The 17,807-nt window shown below is 38.2% G+C and overlaps 1 protein-coding gene and 1 long non-coding RNA gene across 3 annotated transcripts in view; one reads left to right on the top strand and one right to left on the bottom strand.

Annotated features, from left to right (window-relative positions):
• Positions 1 to 17,441, bottom strand: part of Prr16 (proline rich 16) — a 284,272-nt gene extending 266,831 nt beyond the window's left edge. For both annotated transcript variants that reach the window (XR_015734705.1, XM_048419413.3), the window contains exon 1: positions 17,062 to 17,441. Coding sequence is in view for 1 of the 2 variants with exons in the window: in XM_048419413.3 (XP_048275370.1) it covers positions 17,062 to 17,220 (159 nt within the window). In the remaining variant the exon portion in view is untranslated. The remainder of the gene's footprint in view (positions 1 to 17,061) is intronic.
• On the top strand, positions 819 to 7,531 carry LOC146891741 (uncharacterized). Its single transcript, XR_015005359.2, has 4 exons — positions 819 to 1,149; positions 2,577 to 2,680; positions 5,344 to 5,490; positions 7,011 to 7,531. It is a non-coding gene; the product is annotated as an uncharacterized LOC146891741 (long non-coding RNA).
• Positions 17,442 to 17,807: the final 366 nt, after the last annotated feature.

A 17,807-nucleotide genomic window follows, 5' to 3' on the forward strand; every position in this document is an offset into this window, starting at 1 on the left:
GCTTACATACATTACAGATATGTATGTATCTTCATATGGATAACGGAACTTGCTGGGCGGTGGTAGTGCACACCTTTAATCCCAGCCTGGTCTACAAAGTGAATTTCAGAACAGCCAAAGCTATACAGAAAAACCTTGTCTCAAAGAAACAAACAAAAAAGCCATCCTTGTTTGTTGTTGGGAGCACATCAGGGAGATCCTTGCACCCTTAAATCTCCAGAGAAATCTGTGTTAAGCACACAGCAATTTTCTTTCCAATGAGAAAGAAGAAAAACCTGTTCTTCCATCCAGAAAGCTGAAAACTGGAAGTGATTAAGAGTCTGGTGATTTGTGTTATCTACTGAGTCAGGCCATTTCAAGCTCCCACAACCATAACTGGAGGTGGCCAGTAACCTAAATGGCCCTTATAGACAGAGACTCCCTAAGCTCTCACAACCAGAGGTAGTTAATAGCCCAAATGATCTCTTTGCTATTTGTGTGACTGAGACCAGGTCAGACTACTAAGTTCTTAAGCTGGTACAGGTAACCTATCTCTAGAAGCCATCTTATTAGAGGAAATGCCATATACTGAGTACAGTTCAAATATAAGTATGCCTCCTAGTGCAAAGTCTGACAGGTTGACAAAGTCAGTCAGTTTTCATTCACATCTTTTGTGCGGTTTGCTTTTCTGCCTAGAAACCTGCACCCGCCCCCCTGCACTTTGTCCACTTGTTCGTTTCATAGAAGTTATTCTAAGATTTTGCTGCTGCTGCTGTTGTTTGTTTGTTTCTGCTTCACACTCGGGCCAGAGTACAAATCTCAAAGGAAGAGTCAGAGAGCAAACCTACCGCCCTTTCTGATTTGCTGTCTATGGCCTACTGTGGTCAAAGATGATTGGAAATGTCCTCCAGCCATGCTGAAGCTCAAAACATGAAATAATTTTAACGTGTGATCCATGCACAAGTGCGTTAGAATTGCTCAGAGAATAGTAGATATCTACTTTTTTTCTCTGATTTTGTGTTCTGAGCAATACGCTGGCATTGAAGCATTCAGAAATGCCTGCCACTCTAAAGCAAACGGCACATTATATTTTCTATTTACAGTTTTGCTGACAAGTACAACAAAACTGATGTATCTCTGATTTACTGTAGACAAAGGATTCCACTAAAGGTAAGTTTTTGATACATTCTGACAGTCTGACATTCAATTTGCAAGATCATGGACAGTGCTTTATACAATCAGTAGTTCTGACTCATTGCTTCAGGAACAGCAGACTCTTCCCAAAGATTTATGTGTTATTAATTTTACTTATGTGTATGTGTGCATGGCCTGTGTCAGTGAATGCCACCTGTGTGCAGATGCCCAGAAGAGGGAGGCGGAAGAGAACATGAGATGCTCAGAACTGTAGGTACAAACGGTTGTGAACCAACTGATGTAGTTTGTAGAAACTGAATTCAGGTTCTCTGGGAAAACAGAAAGTGCTCTAAATTGCTGAACCATCTCTCCAATACCCACCACCACCTCAAGAAAGCAGAATCTTTATCTTCAAGCATTTGGAAAATAACACAAATATATTTTGTCATATCCTCTCTGTATGCATGAAACTCAGCATGTGTACATATGTATTTGTTTCTATATGAAATACTACAAAATTAATGCCACATAAACCTTAGTTTATAAAAAACAAAACTCAAATCCTGTAAAGCTGCAAATATTATTCTATAAATTTTAAATGAATTTCACTAAATTTTATAAAAGTGCTACAATCAATTTTTATCATAAACTGAATTCTCTTTGTACAACATTATAGAGCATGTTATAGAAAGCCTGTCGTAAATTCACAGAAACATCTTATTTTAAAATCATTTTCCATGTGTGAATATATGATATTTTGTATATATTGGTAATTATAATGTGCTTTCCATAATTTACAGTAAAGTTTAATGTAGCTCATCTCTATTTTCTATTTACTTCTCAGATAAAAGATCCTTGCAATAGTTTCTAGGAGAAGTTACAATACTCAGTGTGTGGTAGAACCCTTTCCTACTAACAAAGGAAATAAATATCTGACGTGGTATATGTTTCAATTTTCTCATTGCTTTTGACAGAAGCAACTTCAGGAAAAGGATTCCTTTTAACTTACATTTCCCACAGTTCTGTCCCTTGGCTTGTTCCGTAGCCTGGGGTGGAGCCTCTTATAAGCCAGAGCCTATGGTAAAGGCGGTTCTTGCTATTTGCCAGACTGGAAGCAATGAAATTGGCAGGGGGTGGAGTCAGAGATACTATACCCCAGAGGACCTGCCCCCGGTGGCCTCTAGCTAGGTTAAGACTATCAGAGTATCCAGAACCATCATCCAAAGGATACACACCATTGAAAACTGGTACAGTAATAATACAATTTAAAATGGAGATAAGGGTAGTATATTTAATTTGAAAATAAATATCAAAGAAAACTACATCATACAAAATACTGTGGTATATTTTATCATTAAAAGGTTATTTTGGATTAATGCCTGACATGATGAATACTCAATGTTAATATTTAAAGGATGGCTTTGTATCTATGAATCACTTTTTTACATCTGTTGATACTACAGGATGACATAAAATATCACTACGCAGGACATCAAGAATTCTGACTAAGAGATAATTGAATCATTTCCCTTAACATTTAAGAAATGCATCCCCTTATATCAATCTAGTAAGTAATGAACTTCTTTCATTAACTATTATGTCATAACATTATATACAAAGTAAGTTTATTAACATAGTATCCATTCAGGCTCGGAATATAACTCAGGGCAGAGCGCTGACCTAACTCTCAAGTCCTAGAGTAAACATTGCATGAATTAACTGTGGAGTGTAGTAGCAAATGGCTGTAATCCTAACATTTGAAATTAGAATTACAAGGTTCAAAGTCATCCTCTGATACACAGTGAGTTCAAGGACTCCCTCAGTTGAGTAATTGAGTGAGACTCTGTTCTCTCTCCAGCCATCCAATGATAATTCTTGGTTTTCCTTTTCTCTCTGCAACTTTGATAAGATGCCAGTACTTTCACGTTAATCTTGTTCTTCGCCAGTCTTAAGGGAAAATAAGACACATTACCATAATCCAATAAGAACATTAGCATAGCTAGAAACATTTCAGATCTCTGGAAACTAGATTAAACACCATTGAAGCTAACACTATTAAGTAATACTAAATTGTTGGTGCAGAGCTTAGGGCTTCATTCTTGGTATCTTAGCAGAAGAAACACATATAAATAAAAGATTTTCCTGATCAGGTTCTTGAAAACCTCCTACTTCTCTGCAAACATGCTAGGATGTCAGTGTTCAGTGAGTTGTTTGGCTCAGGTAAGCTAAGAGACAGTTGGTGATATAAAGTATTGGCTTGTGAGTATTAGCAACTTTAGGAAGCAGATGGTAAACTCTCAAGCATTTGTGATTCATGAGACAATCAAAAATGCACACAGCGTACTCCATTATTCTACTAAAAAATTTCTTTCCCCAAAGGTATACAGGGTAACCTGTCATAAACAAGGATTAAGCACTCAAAATAAATTTGGATGATTGAAAAAGAGAGCATGTTAAGATTTGAGTCCTATTTTAAAATGTATCGGTCTTTATAATATACTTCGAAATAGTGACTAAAAATTTGAAGCAGTGTTTCTGAATATAATTTAATTTTTTATTTCAATATTTTGTCTTTGATTTCTTATTATGACATTTTGTACATGTAAATAAGGTGGTTTGATCTTTTCATCTCCTTTCACACTCCTTATCCCCTTCAATTCCTGCTGCTCCTCATCCTTCCTTAATGACCTTCCCTTCTACTTCCTTTTTCTTTAAGGGGTCAAATGATTTTCCTTAGGTTTTCTTACAGGGGTACAAAGAGACAGACGTTCTCAACTGGAGCATGGACCTTTTCCCAGTAACTAAGCTACTGGAAAAGATAATGTCCCTCTTCCCCTCAGCAATCATTTAGTGCAGGCAAATCTTCACGGAAGGGTAGACTCCATGAGCCACTTCCTGCTTCGTGGCAGAGTGTTGACAGGCCCAGTCTTGGGGACCTCGTGTTGGTAATCATTAATGCTATGAGTTGAAAATTACAAAAGCCACATCTTGCCCAGAAGTCAGAAGGAAAGGAGAAATAGTGAATGCTCTCTTCATATAATGAGAAATTAAAATATAATAGTAAATATTAAAATTGCATAAAAGCTATAGGACATTAAACAAATATCTCTAATAATGTCAATGAATTTAGAGAATAAATTTAAATGCTAGGTCCTAATTTTTACAAATCAGTAAATAGCAGTTGAGTTTCATGATTGAAAACAATCTCTTTTATATGTGTTAAAATTATTAAATGTCTCTCTTGAACAGCCATCTATTTTTCCTTTTAACTTTCTTTCTCCTTCTGGAGATTTTATGGTTCTTTCGTAAGGAAGTTTGAAAGGAGTGCATTTCATTTCAGTAATACTATCGCAAAACTGTATCACTAGTCGTAAAACTAAAATCTTGACTGTAGGTATACTAAAGGAGGAAGAATGTAAAGACAGAAATACAGATGTGTCTCTAACAGAAGTGCACAGATTGTAAACATGGGCATGGGAAAGTCAGGCCTGTAAGAATCCTTAGGGAAGGGGAGATGGTGAGTTCTGAGAGGTCAGGACTGTGCCTACATTATCTAAGGAAAACAAAACCCTACTAGGGAGAAAACACTGTTTCCACATAACATTCTGTGCTATGGTGACAATTGGCTCACTATGAATTCCATATTTTTGAACACTAGAGGGAGTGAATAAGAGAGAGAAATGGGAAGCTGAGCATCGGCCTTCTGTACTCCCTCAGCATTTTATGCATTAGGACTCGCTAAGTTAGTTGTTCATGCTTGTTTCTCAAATGGAGTACTAAAAACATATTTAAACAAGATCTTGCTTTAAATGTTTTTTTTCCAGTTAGTTTAAAATTTGCCAAAGTTAATGACGAGAAGATGAACAGTATTCAAGCTGAAGAAAAGATAAATGTTTTGGATTTTAAAAGTAAATATTCTCTTTCCCCATTTTAATTTACATATTCTACTAGAAAAACAGATAATTCTAATTGGTTGGAAACATAAGGTGCTTAATGTTTCAAATATCTTAAAGTGACATTTCTATATTAGAAAGAAAATGAGCCTTCTCAAATTATGCATGAAATTTTTCTGACAGAGAAGCCCAGGTATTCCATTCCAAATTTATGGGTTATACAGAAAGAACGTGTTGAGAATTCCACTGGGCCAGGAGTAGTTTAAGAGTCACTGGCAAAGGATGAGAGGGGTAAAGATTTGACAAGGTTTTGTTCTCTTTGTCTTGTTTAACTTAGAATTCTGGCTTGTAACCATTGCTCAGCATGATAGCATTACTCAAAAAAAAAAAAAACCTTTGACCATTTCAAAGAAAAGAATGTTGCTCAATTGTGAAATCAAAGAAGGGAAAACAAGACCTCAGTTCACCCACATACATGTAATAGGTAAGAAAAACAAAAAGTCCTTACAAAATGCATCTGTTATATATGGTGTATAATATTTATTACATACAATTTTATATTGTTGTATATAATATGTATGCATTATATATGTTAATTTTCAGAAAACATGGCAAAGTAGTGGAAAGTAAATGGTGATGGTTTTGAACCTTAAGAGAATATGTTTAGGAGGATAAAATTAGAGTTAGAAAAAAAAATCCAAGTATTTATTTATACTTACATGTGGATTTTTGAGATAATAACATAATTACAACATTTTTCCCTTCCCTTTCCTTTCTGAGAACCTCTCCCATATCCCTCAGGTTGAGATCCACTGGTATATGCAAAACCACACACACACACACACACACACACACACACACACACACACACAACCTGTAAAACAAGAATGTTTAACTATAAAGAGAGCTGCCAGAATATGCCCGAAAGAGATAACAGTCGGGTACAACTTATATGAGCCTATCACTTTCACTCATGAAATAGCAAGATTACTACTGCTGAAGCAAAGAGAACCAGTAAGGAATTAGTTTAAAAAAAAAAAAGGCTAGAGACTTCACAGAGGATAACAATCAAAGGGAAGAAGAACGAATAGGAGGTGAGCAGGGACATTGGTAATATTATACCAACCCAAGTGAGACAGCATGTTGGCTGGGTGCAGGCTACAGGAAGCAGGGAAGGTAAGACCTGAACAAACTCTGAACATTCGATCACACTTTCTCATGGATTGCAGATAATATATAACGATCCCCAAATCTAGCTGAGAGACACCTCCAGCTGGCATGGGAAAGGTGACAGAGGATAACGTCTAGGAGAAAGTAGATCAGCAGCCGAGGCACGTAAGGTATAGATAAAAGAAAGTAAGGACGAGTTAGACAAATTTAAGAGTTGGGGACCTATCAATAGAATTTATTTACAGACTGGATAAAATGCCAAGGGAAATAATGTGAATTGCAAACCAAACACAGTAATTTGAGTTCAGATATCACCAAGGAGAAATACATGTAAGTACCAGAGAGGAGGAAAATCAGTAGGTTGAAAAAAAATACAGCCCTCTTCAAACACATGGAAGAAAGATTATCAGAGACTGCAAGTGTTACTAATATGTAACATTAGCACCTACTATATTACAGAATGCTAGCTCTGAAAATCAGCCATTGGCAACCTGGGGAGAGCCAGCTTTGCTACAATGATGAGAAGAGACCTGGTTGTACTGGGTTTAAGGAAAACTAAGTAGAAAAAGGTGTTAACATGCTCAGCCCACTGGTTCAAATTTATTGTAAAGGAAAGCTAAGAAAATGCATGGCAATATCCGGGGAACTATATCAAAAAAAGCTTTATTATATTTCATTTCAGTCACATTTCGAGAGGATCCTTTAGCAATCTGTTAAAAGATATGATGGTATAAAAGAGACGAGGGAAAATTAGTGATTTCCTTGAGTAAACTCGAAAGAGCCGGCTAACCCTCAAGTTCATGATTGTCTTTTAACCCTTATTATCTTTACTAGGTAGTCTTTAAAATTAGGTCCTCAAGTTCCACGTCAACTAAGAATGAGACTTTGGATGTGCATTAAACCAGGAGTGGTGACCCACACCCATGAGATCCCAGCTTTTTAAGCAGAGCCAAGAAAATGGAGTTCAAGAATGAGTTTGAACTGCTTAGTAAGTGCCTCACTTCCAGATGCCCCCTAAAGAAAAACTGTATTGAAAATCAGAACTGCAAGGGGAGCGATCACCCACTGATACAAGGCGACTGATCTAATGAGAGTTCACCAAGGCCAGTTGACTGGGACTGAAGGAGCACTTGATCCAACCAGATTCTCTGGAAGAGGCTGGATTCTCTGAATGTGGCTGGCCCGAAGTCTTTCTAAAAACCCATTGACAATGACTCTGGGACTTGTTTCCTCGGCATATTCTGGATTTTTGGGGATCCAGTCCGATTGGATACTCATCTTCCTGGTCCTGGAGGGAGTGGGGAGGAACTTAAACTACCCACAGGGCAGGAAACCCTGACTGCTCTTAGGGATGGAGAGGGAAGAGGAGAGGGAGTGGGGGGAGTGGGAGGGTGTTGGGAGGAGGGGTGAAAATGGAAACTTTTATATTTTAATAAACTTTAAAAAAATACTTGAGAAAATGCTTGCTCAGTTGATTGTTGGATTTTATCTGTTAAAGCTGGTACCAAATGGGATTATTTTTGTCTATGGTTAGTTTATGCAGTAAAACTCCTACAAGTAAAACTCTGTTGCTGTCCTATCTTTGATTCAACTCTCTTTGCTTGCTGTACATCTTGAGAAATTATCATGATCACAAAATTCTTTTTGTTCCAGTAATTTAGTTAAAATTGTTCACATGCCTTAGACAAAAGAACTAAAAACGTAGATGCAATATAGCTGAAGAAAATCCATTCCGATCTACGTAAAAATTAATAGTAGCTAATTATTATGCTATGATTAATGTGAATTATAATGATAATAATTATTGTAATGTGGGCATACTTTTGACAACAGAAATTCTTATTGGGAGAGTCATTTCACAAAAGCAAGTTCCTGTATTAGTAACTGGTTGAAATTATAGAAATTATCAATTCAACACTGTTTACCCTCACATCTGAAACAACGATATAATGCAGGAGTTACTGCAGGTATTATTTAGAGAAGTTTTAGATGCATTAATCCAGAAATCAATAAAAAGAATAAGATGGATTTGTCTTGTGTTTTGCACTCACTATATATTTTAGGATGGTCTTTGCCCTTCTATATTGTTTTAAAGCTCGCCCTCCCAGAAGTAATGTTCTCTAAGAGTAGGTCCTTGAGTTTATTCATGCATGTGTATCACTCAGGACCCTCAGAATGACAACTTACACATATCAGAGATTCAGTATATGTTTCATAATTCACAACTACACATTGAAGAGAAAACAAAGAACAATGAAGAAAGATGTTGTCCTGGGACAAGTTTTAAGAACATGCCATGCTTTAAAATGAGATCTAAAAATGTTTAGCCTTGTAGTAAAATTCTCTGATAAGTTACACTTAGTAAAAATAAGATATATATCAGTTATGTGTGAATTTGACAGTTTTGGAGAATAGTGGGTTTAAGCAAACACACACAGAATCTTCTAAAGTAAGTGAAAATCTGACACACTACTTATGTGCTCCCTGGAACAAAGACATCTGTTCTAGTTTGCATCCCAAGTGGTCTGATAAAACATAGGCCAAAAACAACTTGAGAAGAATAGGGTTTATTTCATCTTACATCACATGAGTCATAAACTGTCATGGAAGGAAGTTAGGGCAGTAATTGAAGGCAGGAACCCAAAGGCAGGAAGTGAAGCAGAGACCATCGAGGAAAGCAGCTTACTGGTTTGCTTCCAGGCTCACATTCAACTACCTGCTTATCCAACTGAGGACAACATTACTGGGGGTGGCACCACCCACAGTGAGACAGACCTTCCTTCATCAATTGCAACTGAAAAAAATTTGCCCAGAGACACAGACATGGGCCAATCGGATATAGGCAACTTCTCAACTTCAGTTCCCTCTTCCTATCTTTCTCAGCCCCTAGTATGATGATATTTTTTTCATTTCCATAGATACAGGCTTTTAGTCATGAACAAATGAGAGAACTGAAATTACAGACTGGAAATGTGTGAGTTCAGTCCGTGGCTGTTTTGTCCCTTTGCTTGAGTTTCACTCCCCGACCAAAGGTTCTCAGAGCATGTGCAGATGCTTACTGTAGCATGGCTCTGGTGCCAGGAAAGACAAACCAATTTTAAGAGTAGTTTATGTAGCAAAGATTAAGAACCACTGACATTAAAAGATGATTGACTTGCTCAGGGTTATTTAACCTGGCATTTTTTGTCTATTATATACAGTGTGATGTTAAATCTTGAGATAAGGTAAAATGTTGGGGAAAGGAAACTGACACACCAGCGTATCTGTTAACCTTTGCTATGATGTTAGAAAAAAGTAATAATAACCTGTTAGGAATCATCGAATTTGCTTGTTCCGGATAAGCATATGTTATCCATAGAGGAGAATCGACTTTTGCTGTGCCAAATACCATAATAACAGAAGGTCGAACATGCTTATATAGCTTGAGTCATTTCAACCGTTCTACACATAAGAATAAGTTCTCACACAGTACCTGAATAGCGTTTGCCCAGTTCAGGAAGAGTGACAGGCATCATAAGGGAACGTGCTGTGCTTGCATCATTCCCATGTCTTAGCTGGAAGTGGAATCTGAGACTTTAATTACTTTGAGACCTCCTATCTTTCCATCTTTGGACAATAAATAAATAAATACACAGATTAACTCAGGCAATATATTGCAACATTTGTCTTAAATTGGCAGGCCATCTCTTGAGTGTATTCTGATTAAGGCATTAATGAGACATGGCTTTATTCTTTTCATTTCAGTAAATATTAGTTACTGGCTCTTGTTTAGACATGATATTGCTGACTTGAGCCTTCAAGATCATACAGGAAATCTTCATTTTTAGCAGATTTTCCTAATGAAGTTTTAATAAATGAAAAGGTTTGTTCATGTCACAGCAGAAACAAATATAAGGTTATTTCTTGTATGTTTTTTGTGTGGTGGAAAGGGAATGGTTCACAACTAAGTATACAAAAATACACAAGGTAGCATAACTCAGTTAATACTTTTTTGTCTGATTGAAAAATTAACAAATCATCTAACTCATCAATTAGAGCAGCAAGCAAGGTGATTGTCAAAACACAACCATCATGATAGGTCCTTCGTTTGAATGCAATAAAATAACAAATTATTTTTTCTTAATTGAAAAGACCTACAGGCCTGGGTTGTAGCTAAGTGGTAGAGTGTTTAACTAGCAAGTAGGCATTGTGTTCAATATCCAGTACTGAAAAAAAGAGTGTATATATGTGTATATGTATGTACATGTATATATAGTTAATGTTATTTGGTTTTTCAAAATCATGGTTTAGAAGGAAAAGGAAAAGTCAATAAGAGTAATTTTGATATCTCAGGTTGTATACAAACTATATATAGTGCATATATAATTATGTAATTACAAAATATTATACAATTATATACATGATATAATCATATCATATAATATATATAATTTAAGTTTATAATTACACAATCACATAGTATTATACAATTGCATATAATATATATGACATAATTATATATAATATGTACACAACATGAGACATCAGAATTACTCTTAATGACTTTTACTTTTCTTTTAAGTCATGATATTGAAAAGCTGAATAACATTCACAATTTACTGAAGTCCCCATTTATTTGAAAAAATAAAGATTACACTCTAATTTTTTCAGTATTAATGTTGCTTCAGTCTTGATACAGAAATGTAAGTGTACCTCCCCCTTGCAGAAAAAAGGAATAAAAAAGAGTGTTATCAGGAATATATTATCTCACACAAAAAGGTTTAAGCATTTTAGATAGCATCACTCTGAATCTGAAAAAAAATGTGTGTGTGTGTGTGTGTGTGTGTGTGTGTGTGTGTGTATTGCTTCTGGCAGGAAAATAAAACAAAACAAAACAAAAAAGGTCTTCTCTGGAAGATAGATTAACATGAATTGAAGAATTTAAAGCTTCCATTTTAATTCAGAATATAGAAAGTCAAAATATGAGAAACAAATTCAGAGAAAAGAACAGTGAAATGTCTAGTCTCCAACACAAACATGAGTTTTAATCCTCATGTTTGTACAAACGACTTTGAACTAGGACCTTGACCCACGTCACCTTAGTTTTTGTATCTATAAAATGAGAAATGACAGCTATGGAGATTGGATGGGTTAGAACTTTGAAGAGTATTTAGAAGACAACCTGGTGGGCTATAACACCGTTCTTTAGCCTTGCTTGTTGCCAAAGATGCTGCTTCTATGGATATTCAATAAGCACAAAAAGTTAGAAATAAGTTATATAAGTAACATTAGCAGAATTATCGCTTACCCTGCAGCTACCAGATAATCGTTATATTCTTGTTTCATTGACGAAAACTGGCAATAGCACTGGATGTGATTCTTATTTCTCTTACTTCAACCTCATCAAAATCCCGATATAGAAGGACTAAAGATAATGTAACAAAATGTTCAGCATTATCTATTTCAGCTAATATTAAGTTTTTATTTTCTCATTTAAAGCATCTATCCAGATGTTTTATAAAGCTACATAAATTCTAAAATCAGAAAAAAATGTTCTTTAAAAAATAGTGCCCTTTATTGTGAGTTAGGTTTACATTGGTAGTTTGATATCATTTATCAGGCTCTCAGTCATAATTTAATTAATAATCTGTTGCAATTTTTATCAATTCTCATAAATTGCTAATAAAAATTTTCCATGAGATACCTCCATGAGAATTTCCTGTCATCTGTTTTGTCTGGGAAAATGTTCTTAGATCTGATCTGTATTTCTTTCTTTTTTCCTAATACTTAGACTTAAATATCTAAAATTCACAGAGCCTCGGGGTGGAAAACACAATGCAGGTAAAAATGAAATCTGTTCTATTGATTTTATTATCTATCACTTCACTATGCCTGAAGAACACTGTTACTTAAAGGCTGCGTGAGTTTCTTATCAGTTAATTCTCTATGCTAAATGCTTTAATTCATCAAAGATAAAGATATGGGGTGGGTAGGAGTTGCTATTAATTATCGCTCCCTCACAGAATCACCCCTCAGTAGCAATATAAGGCACCATGATTAAGAAGAGAAAAGGTCATTAAGGTATTTTAACATTGAGTAGATATGTCTCCCCGTTGGTAAGGTAAACTACAGAGCAGTAAAGACAGTGACTTCCCACTATTAATTACACTGCTGCTTTCTACTCATTCACAATTTTAGAATTTAGAAAATACTACGGAGATCATTCTCTTTAATTTGTTCTAATAATGCATTTTATATGCATGGATTCATTAACTAGAAATACTATAGGATTTCCCAGAGCAATAAACTACAGAACTGCAAATGAATGAGTCAGTAAGAGGCCCAGAGATGGCTCAGTAGTCAAAAGCACTGACTGCTTTTCCAACTCTTCAGTTCCAGGGGTTCCAGAGTTGGCTCAATGGTTAAAAGGGATCAACTGCTCTCCTAGTCACCCAGCTCCAGCTCCCACATGGTAGCTCACAACGTACTGTAACTCCAGGCCCAGGGGCTCTTACGCCCTCTGCTGGCCTCCGTAATGGACAAAAATACTTGTAGGCAAAACAGTACCACTAATGGGTGCTTTCCATTCACAGATTCGCCTGCCTGTGGAACACAGCCATGAAGTAATTCTAGCTCACCAACCGAACAGTTCTTACTTTGCCTCCATGATACCTATTCACGAGGGCTCCTCTTACTCACTATAAACATAAATTTTATATATTGCGTGTTGAAGTTTGCTCCATTCATGTAAAAGCACTGTGACAAGGTTTAAAACAATGAGACACTACAAAAATTTCAAGGCCACAAATTTTCTGAAAGAAGATAATTCCTCCAAAGCAGCTAAGACTCTTTATTAGAGATTTCAGCAAACACACATTTAAGACAAAATGTTTCACCAGCCTCATCCTCAGAAACAAACATTCAGATTATTACCAACATTTTAAACTATTTAAGAAATGTTTTAAAACGTGGATTTGTTTCCACATTTTTAGTGAAAAATTGAACATTAACATCTGTTATACCAGTTGTGCTTAATTTTATTCCTTAAAGTCTCGAGTTTCACAAACACTTTTTTCCAATTTATAGAAAACACAACATGGATGAATCATGTATTTCAATGATGCATTTTGTTAATGTCTTTTCTTTCTTAACTCTTCAAATCTTATTCATATTGCAAAGGGAGGTGCATATTTTGAGTTTGTACTTCCACAAACTTTTATTCTTCATGTGGCTCTCACATATTTACTTACAACACGCGAATATATAATCTCTTACAAACCAATCCACTTATGTCCACCATGAAAATCTGGATAAATTTTAAGTTCTTTTCCTGTGTCTTCTTAAACTTCACATTCTCTGCTCATAGGATACCATATATAGCCAGTACAGAATTGTAAATGAACATGTACTAGTTAGTACTGTCAGCTTCAATTTCTTCTTTACCTCAATAGTAAGAGTAACTAGTCAAAGTAATAATGACTTTTTATATGACTGATGTTTAATAACAGAATAAACACATCATAAATAAATTTTGAGTATGAACAAAAGTTATTCATTATAACAACAATCAAAATGGTATTCTAACATGGTAGGTGCTGAATGAGCACATATAGAGAGCTATATTTTGGTTGTTTTTTGTTATAGAACAGAAAAGCAAATGATTCATAATATTTTGAAATTCTCAAGTTGTTTTGAGGTTTTGTTCAATTTTGAGGCTGAAAAAACAGCCTTTGAGATTTCTAGAAATCCTACCTCTCTTTATAATACTCAATTCAATTATAACTGATTAAATTATTATAACTAAACAACAAATCAGAAAAAGGCACAACAAGGACTCCTCTTACTGAACAGACTGGAGTTTTCTTACTAATTATTAAATGTTTCAAACAGCTAGCACAGTGATCAAATCTACCTTGCCTATCAGAATTCAAAAGGCTACCATTAAAATAATCAATCATGAATCTGAGAGAGAAAAGGAGGGGGCATATGGGATAAGAGGGAATAAGGGAATGGGGAAAATTATGTAACTATAGGCTAATTTCAAAAATATTAAAGTAATCAAACAAAAATAAATAGTCTTATTGATGAGGTTTTGTACAAAGATAAAAAGCAGAATGTTTCAACCTTAAGTTGTAATTAAAATGAAATTGACAGTGTTTCAGCCAAAATTATGTTATTACTTTAATTTCCATTCCAAGTTAATAAAAGTTCACTATAAATTTTCATCAAAACATACTATGGTCTAAAAACATAGTGTTATCAATAAAGTAATTTGAATTTTGAGTATAATATTCTATATTATACATAAGTATGCATCATTACAAACTGCCAGAATATTAAACATAACAGTTAATATATTAATTGCTGCGTTAGTATGTATGAAACTTAGGTTAGAGAAATAAATAAACTTTGCAGAGTTTAGCAAAGTTTCCAGTCATGTGCTTCTTTGAAACTTCATGAAAGACATGCTTAGTCATGTGTCCTGCACCATCCAGAACAGAGCAAGGCTGAACAACTGCACAATGTCACAGGTCAAACACGCTCTTCAAATATTTTCTCCGGGAAAATAGCTCCCATTCTCCTTCTATAAATAGCCTGTTTTGCTCTTTAACTATAGCGTACACACTGCCACATTGGAGCGCAGGTCGATCACTGTCCACTGCAAAGTTAGCTGACAGTCATAACCCATGGTTTATCACCCAGACATTTCAGAGTTATGCTGAGATTTTTACCCAAATAAAGCCTTGGTATTGAAACCTTGCAAGGCATCAAGTGAAGATGTTTTCTCTACCTCTGTTAGGTCTCTTCGTTTGTTTTGTTGCATTGCCATTTCTTTATGACAAACAGGTTTTTTTTCTCTTAAATATGTATATATTAAGTGAAAGCATGGAAAGACCAACATCTCTAATTCTAGCCACAAACAACAGGTTAAATGTTATCCCATATATTTTCTTGTTCTTAAAATGCCTCATAATAACAACACAAAGAGTCAGGTTCATGAGTCATGGCTTCTGGTTTATTCTGTCCAAAACAGTGAGAGTCTTGACACATTACAGGACTCTTACATCAAATTGTTGACTGGTTTCTTCTCTCCCTAAGTCTCACCCAAACAAAACAAAGCTATACCCTTTGGTACTATCGGTTTACTACATCCAACGCTTTAAAAGAAAAAAAATGCAAAGCAGGGGAATGCCAAGAGGAGCTCGTCTAAATTATTCTTTTTTAAAACCACGATAATGTCGCAAATGAAAACAACCTGCCACACACACAGCTAGTAAAAGGAGGATAACAAAGAAACAAACATCTCTAAACTTGGGTTTTGCTGCCCAGACCCTCCATCTGCCAACTAGTTGTGAAACAAGCCTTAGGAAAACACAAACAAGTTTCCTGACCTGTCAGTGTCTACCAGACTTTCAGGACTTTAGCAGTAATTGTGTTCTGTTTGCAGAGAAACCTACAGGAATGAATTCATCACCAGCAAAACAAACTGTGGTCAGGAAAGGGTCCTCTCAACGGGCTTTGAATATGGTTAGAATCTCGGGGTTTTGTCCATAGAGGTAATGCCTGGAAGACTCTTCACATTTGAGCTGGAAATGACAGGGAGGATAATCTCTTGAGGCTAATCATCCAAACAGCCCCAAATCGTCTCCCCCTTGGTTTCCAAAACTGAGTTACAATTTGGAACTAGGCTATAATTGCCCCTTCCCTCGTCTTTTCATGGAGACCACGACCACCACCACTATCTAAGAAGTTTGTTTTCTTGCAACTGAAGCTGCAGACCCCCTCACCAAGAACCGCACTAGGAGGAGCCCTGCTCCTTAGTGGAACAGTGCTATGGGCATCTCTAATCGCTCCCCCAGTCAGATTGACAAAGAGACCCACCTCCTGCACACTGCCCCTCACTGGGGCCCTGGGCCGCTTAGCTTAGGCTGCCTGAGTTACGCAGCCTCGACACCTCACCTCTTCCAATCCAGTTCCCCCTGGTGGAGAGGGGCGGAGTAGAGAGGGGGTAGAATACTGGCAGGGGTGGGGGGGAGGGGAAGCAATCCTAGTTCTAAAAAGCCAGGATGCAAGTGGTGAGACCACAAAGCATGCGCGACACACACACACACACACGCACACACACACACACACACACACACTTCTCTGTAAGCCCTACTGCTCAGGTTCAATGCCAAGTGATGACAGAATTAAAGGAAGGAAGTGAAGAATGGCGACACTCGGGTGGCGCGAAGGCCCAGAGTTGCTGGAAACCTTTGGAAAGGGGCAGGGGATGCTTCAGGAATTGCGAAAGTGAGAAAGTCCCAGACATCTCTCCTTCCTTCTAGCTGGATACTCCTGTCATCACCCAGGGTAGCCCCCCCTTTTTTTTCTTTTGGTGGGACTTGAAAAGAGGCGAGGGGAGCCAGAGCTTAGCTCCCCCCTCCCAGTGCCCTCTCTGGCCTGGCTCAGGGCCAAGAAGCCAGCCCCCTCCCTTTAGCTTGGCTTCCAGGGGCTGCCAGGCCAGGAGCGGACTTGCCAAAGGACTCTGGGGGGAGCAGCACAGCAGGCAAAGAGCATCACACAGCTCGGACCAGCCCGTGCTCACGTCTGCTCTGATGACACACCCCCAGTTAACCCCTTCCCCTGACACCACTGACAGTCCTGTGTAGACAGTTTGCCTCTATCCCTCCCACCATCGTACCGAGTCCATCGATTAAAACACTAGTTGATTTCTGTCTGATTAAAAAAAGAAAGTGCTACAACTCTTCTCACGAGTAGCCAGAGCAAGGAAAGTCGGTCTGCAGACATCCCTCTGTAGTTGCCTGGAGTTTGGAAATGCGATGGTCCCAAGCGAAAAGGGGAACCGGAACCCACCCGAAGGGCGCGGGTTGCCCTACTCCCTTCCCACCCCAGCCCCTCTCACCTCCTTAAGTTCTTTGGCCACGTCCTTCAGGTCGCCCAGGACTAATTCCAGATCCTCCACTATAATCTTGATCTGCTCCTTCACCTTGGTTTTGGAGGCTGCCGGAGGTCCCTCGGCTGCAGAGGACGAGGAGGGGTTCCCTTTGGACTTGGCTGACATTCTTCGGTGGGGAACTAGCGAGCCAGGTCAGGACAGGCGAGCGAGCAGAGGCTGCTGCGCGCCCGGGTCCCTGGCGCAGCTCCGGCCGCTCCCACCCCAGTCCCCCCACATATCGGCTGCTCGGAGGGCAGCGGCGGGTGGCTGCGCTGTGCGCTCGGCCGGGCGGCCGCACTGTGGTGCTGCCATCAACTCCCCGAGACGAGGCGCTCGGCGCCGGGCTGCAGACGGGCGAGCAGCGCGCCTGCGCCTCCTCCCGCCGCCGCCTGCCGCTCGCGCGCGCACACACGCGGGTGGAGAGGGGCTGCGCGGCGCCGCCGGGGGTGTCATCTGCACCGCCCCGGGCACATCCCGCTAGGGTCTCTCCCAGACCTCCTTGGCGTCGTGGTGCCGGGAGATAAGTTCGTGAGCTGTCCACCCTTCTTACATCCTCATTCCGAAAGGTCCCTATCAAGGCAGCCTGCAGCTGCCTGTCTTCTTCCAGTCTGTCAAGGCCCCTCCAGCTTCGCCTTCCAGCAAAGACCTGGTTTCATTCATAAGGGACCACAGTGCGACCAGGAGCTGGAGTCCCAGTCTGTAAAGTAATCCTA

Source organism: Myodes glareolus, chromosome 13 (assembly GCF_982192425.1).
Source record: "Myodes glareolus chromosome 13, mMyoGla1.1, whole genome shotgun sequence".
Classification (NCBI taxonomy): Eukaryota; Metazoa; Chordata; class Mammalia; order Rodentia; family Cricetidae; genus Myodes; species Myodes glareolus.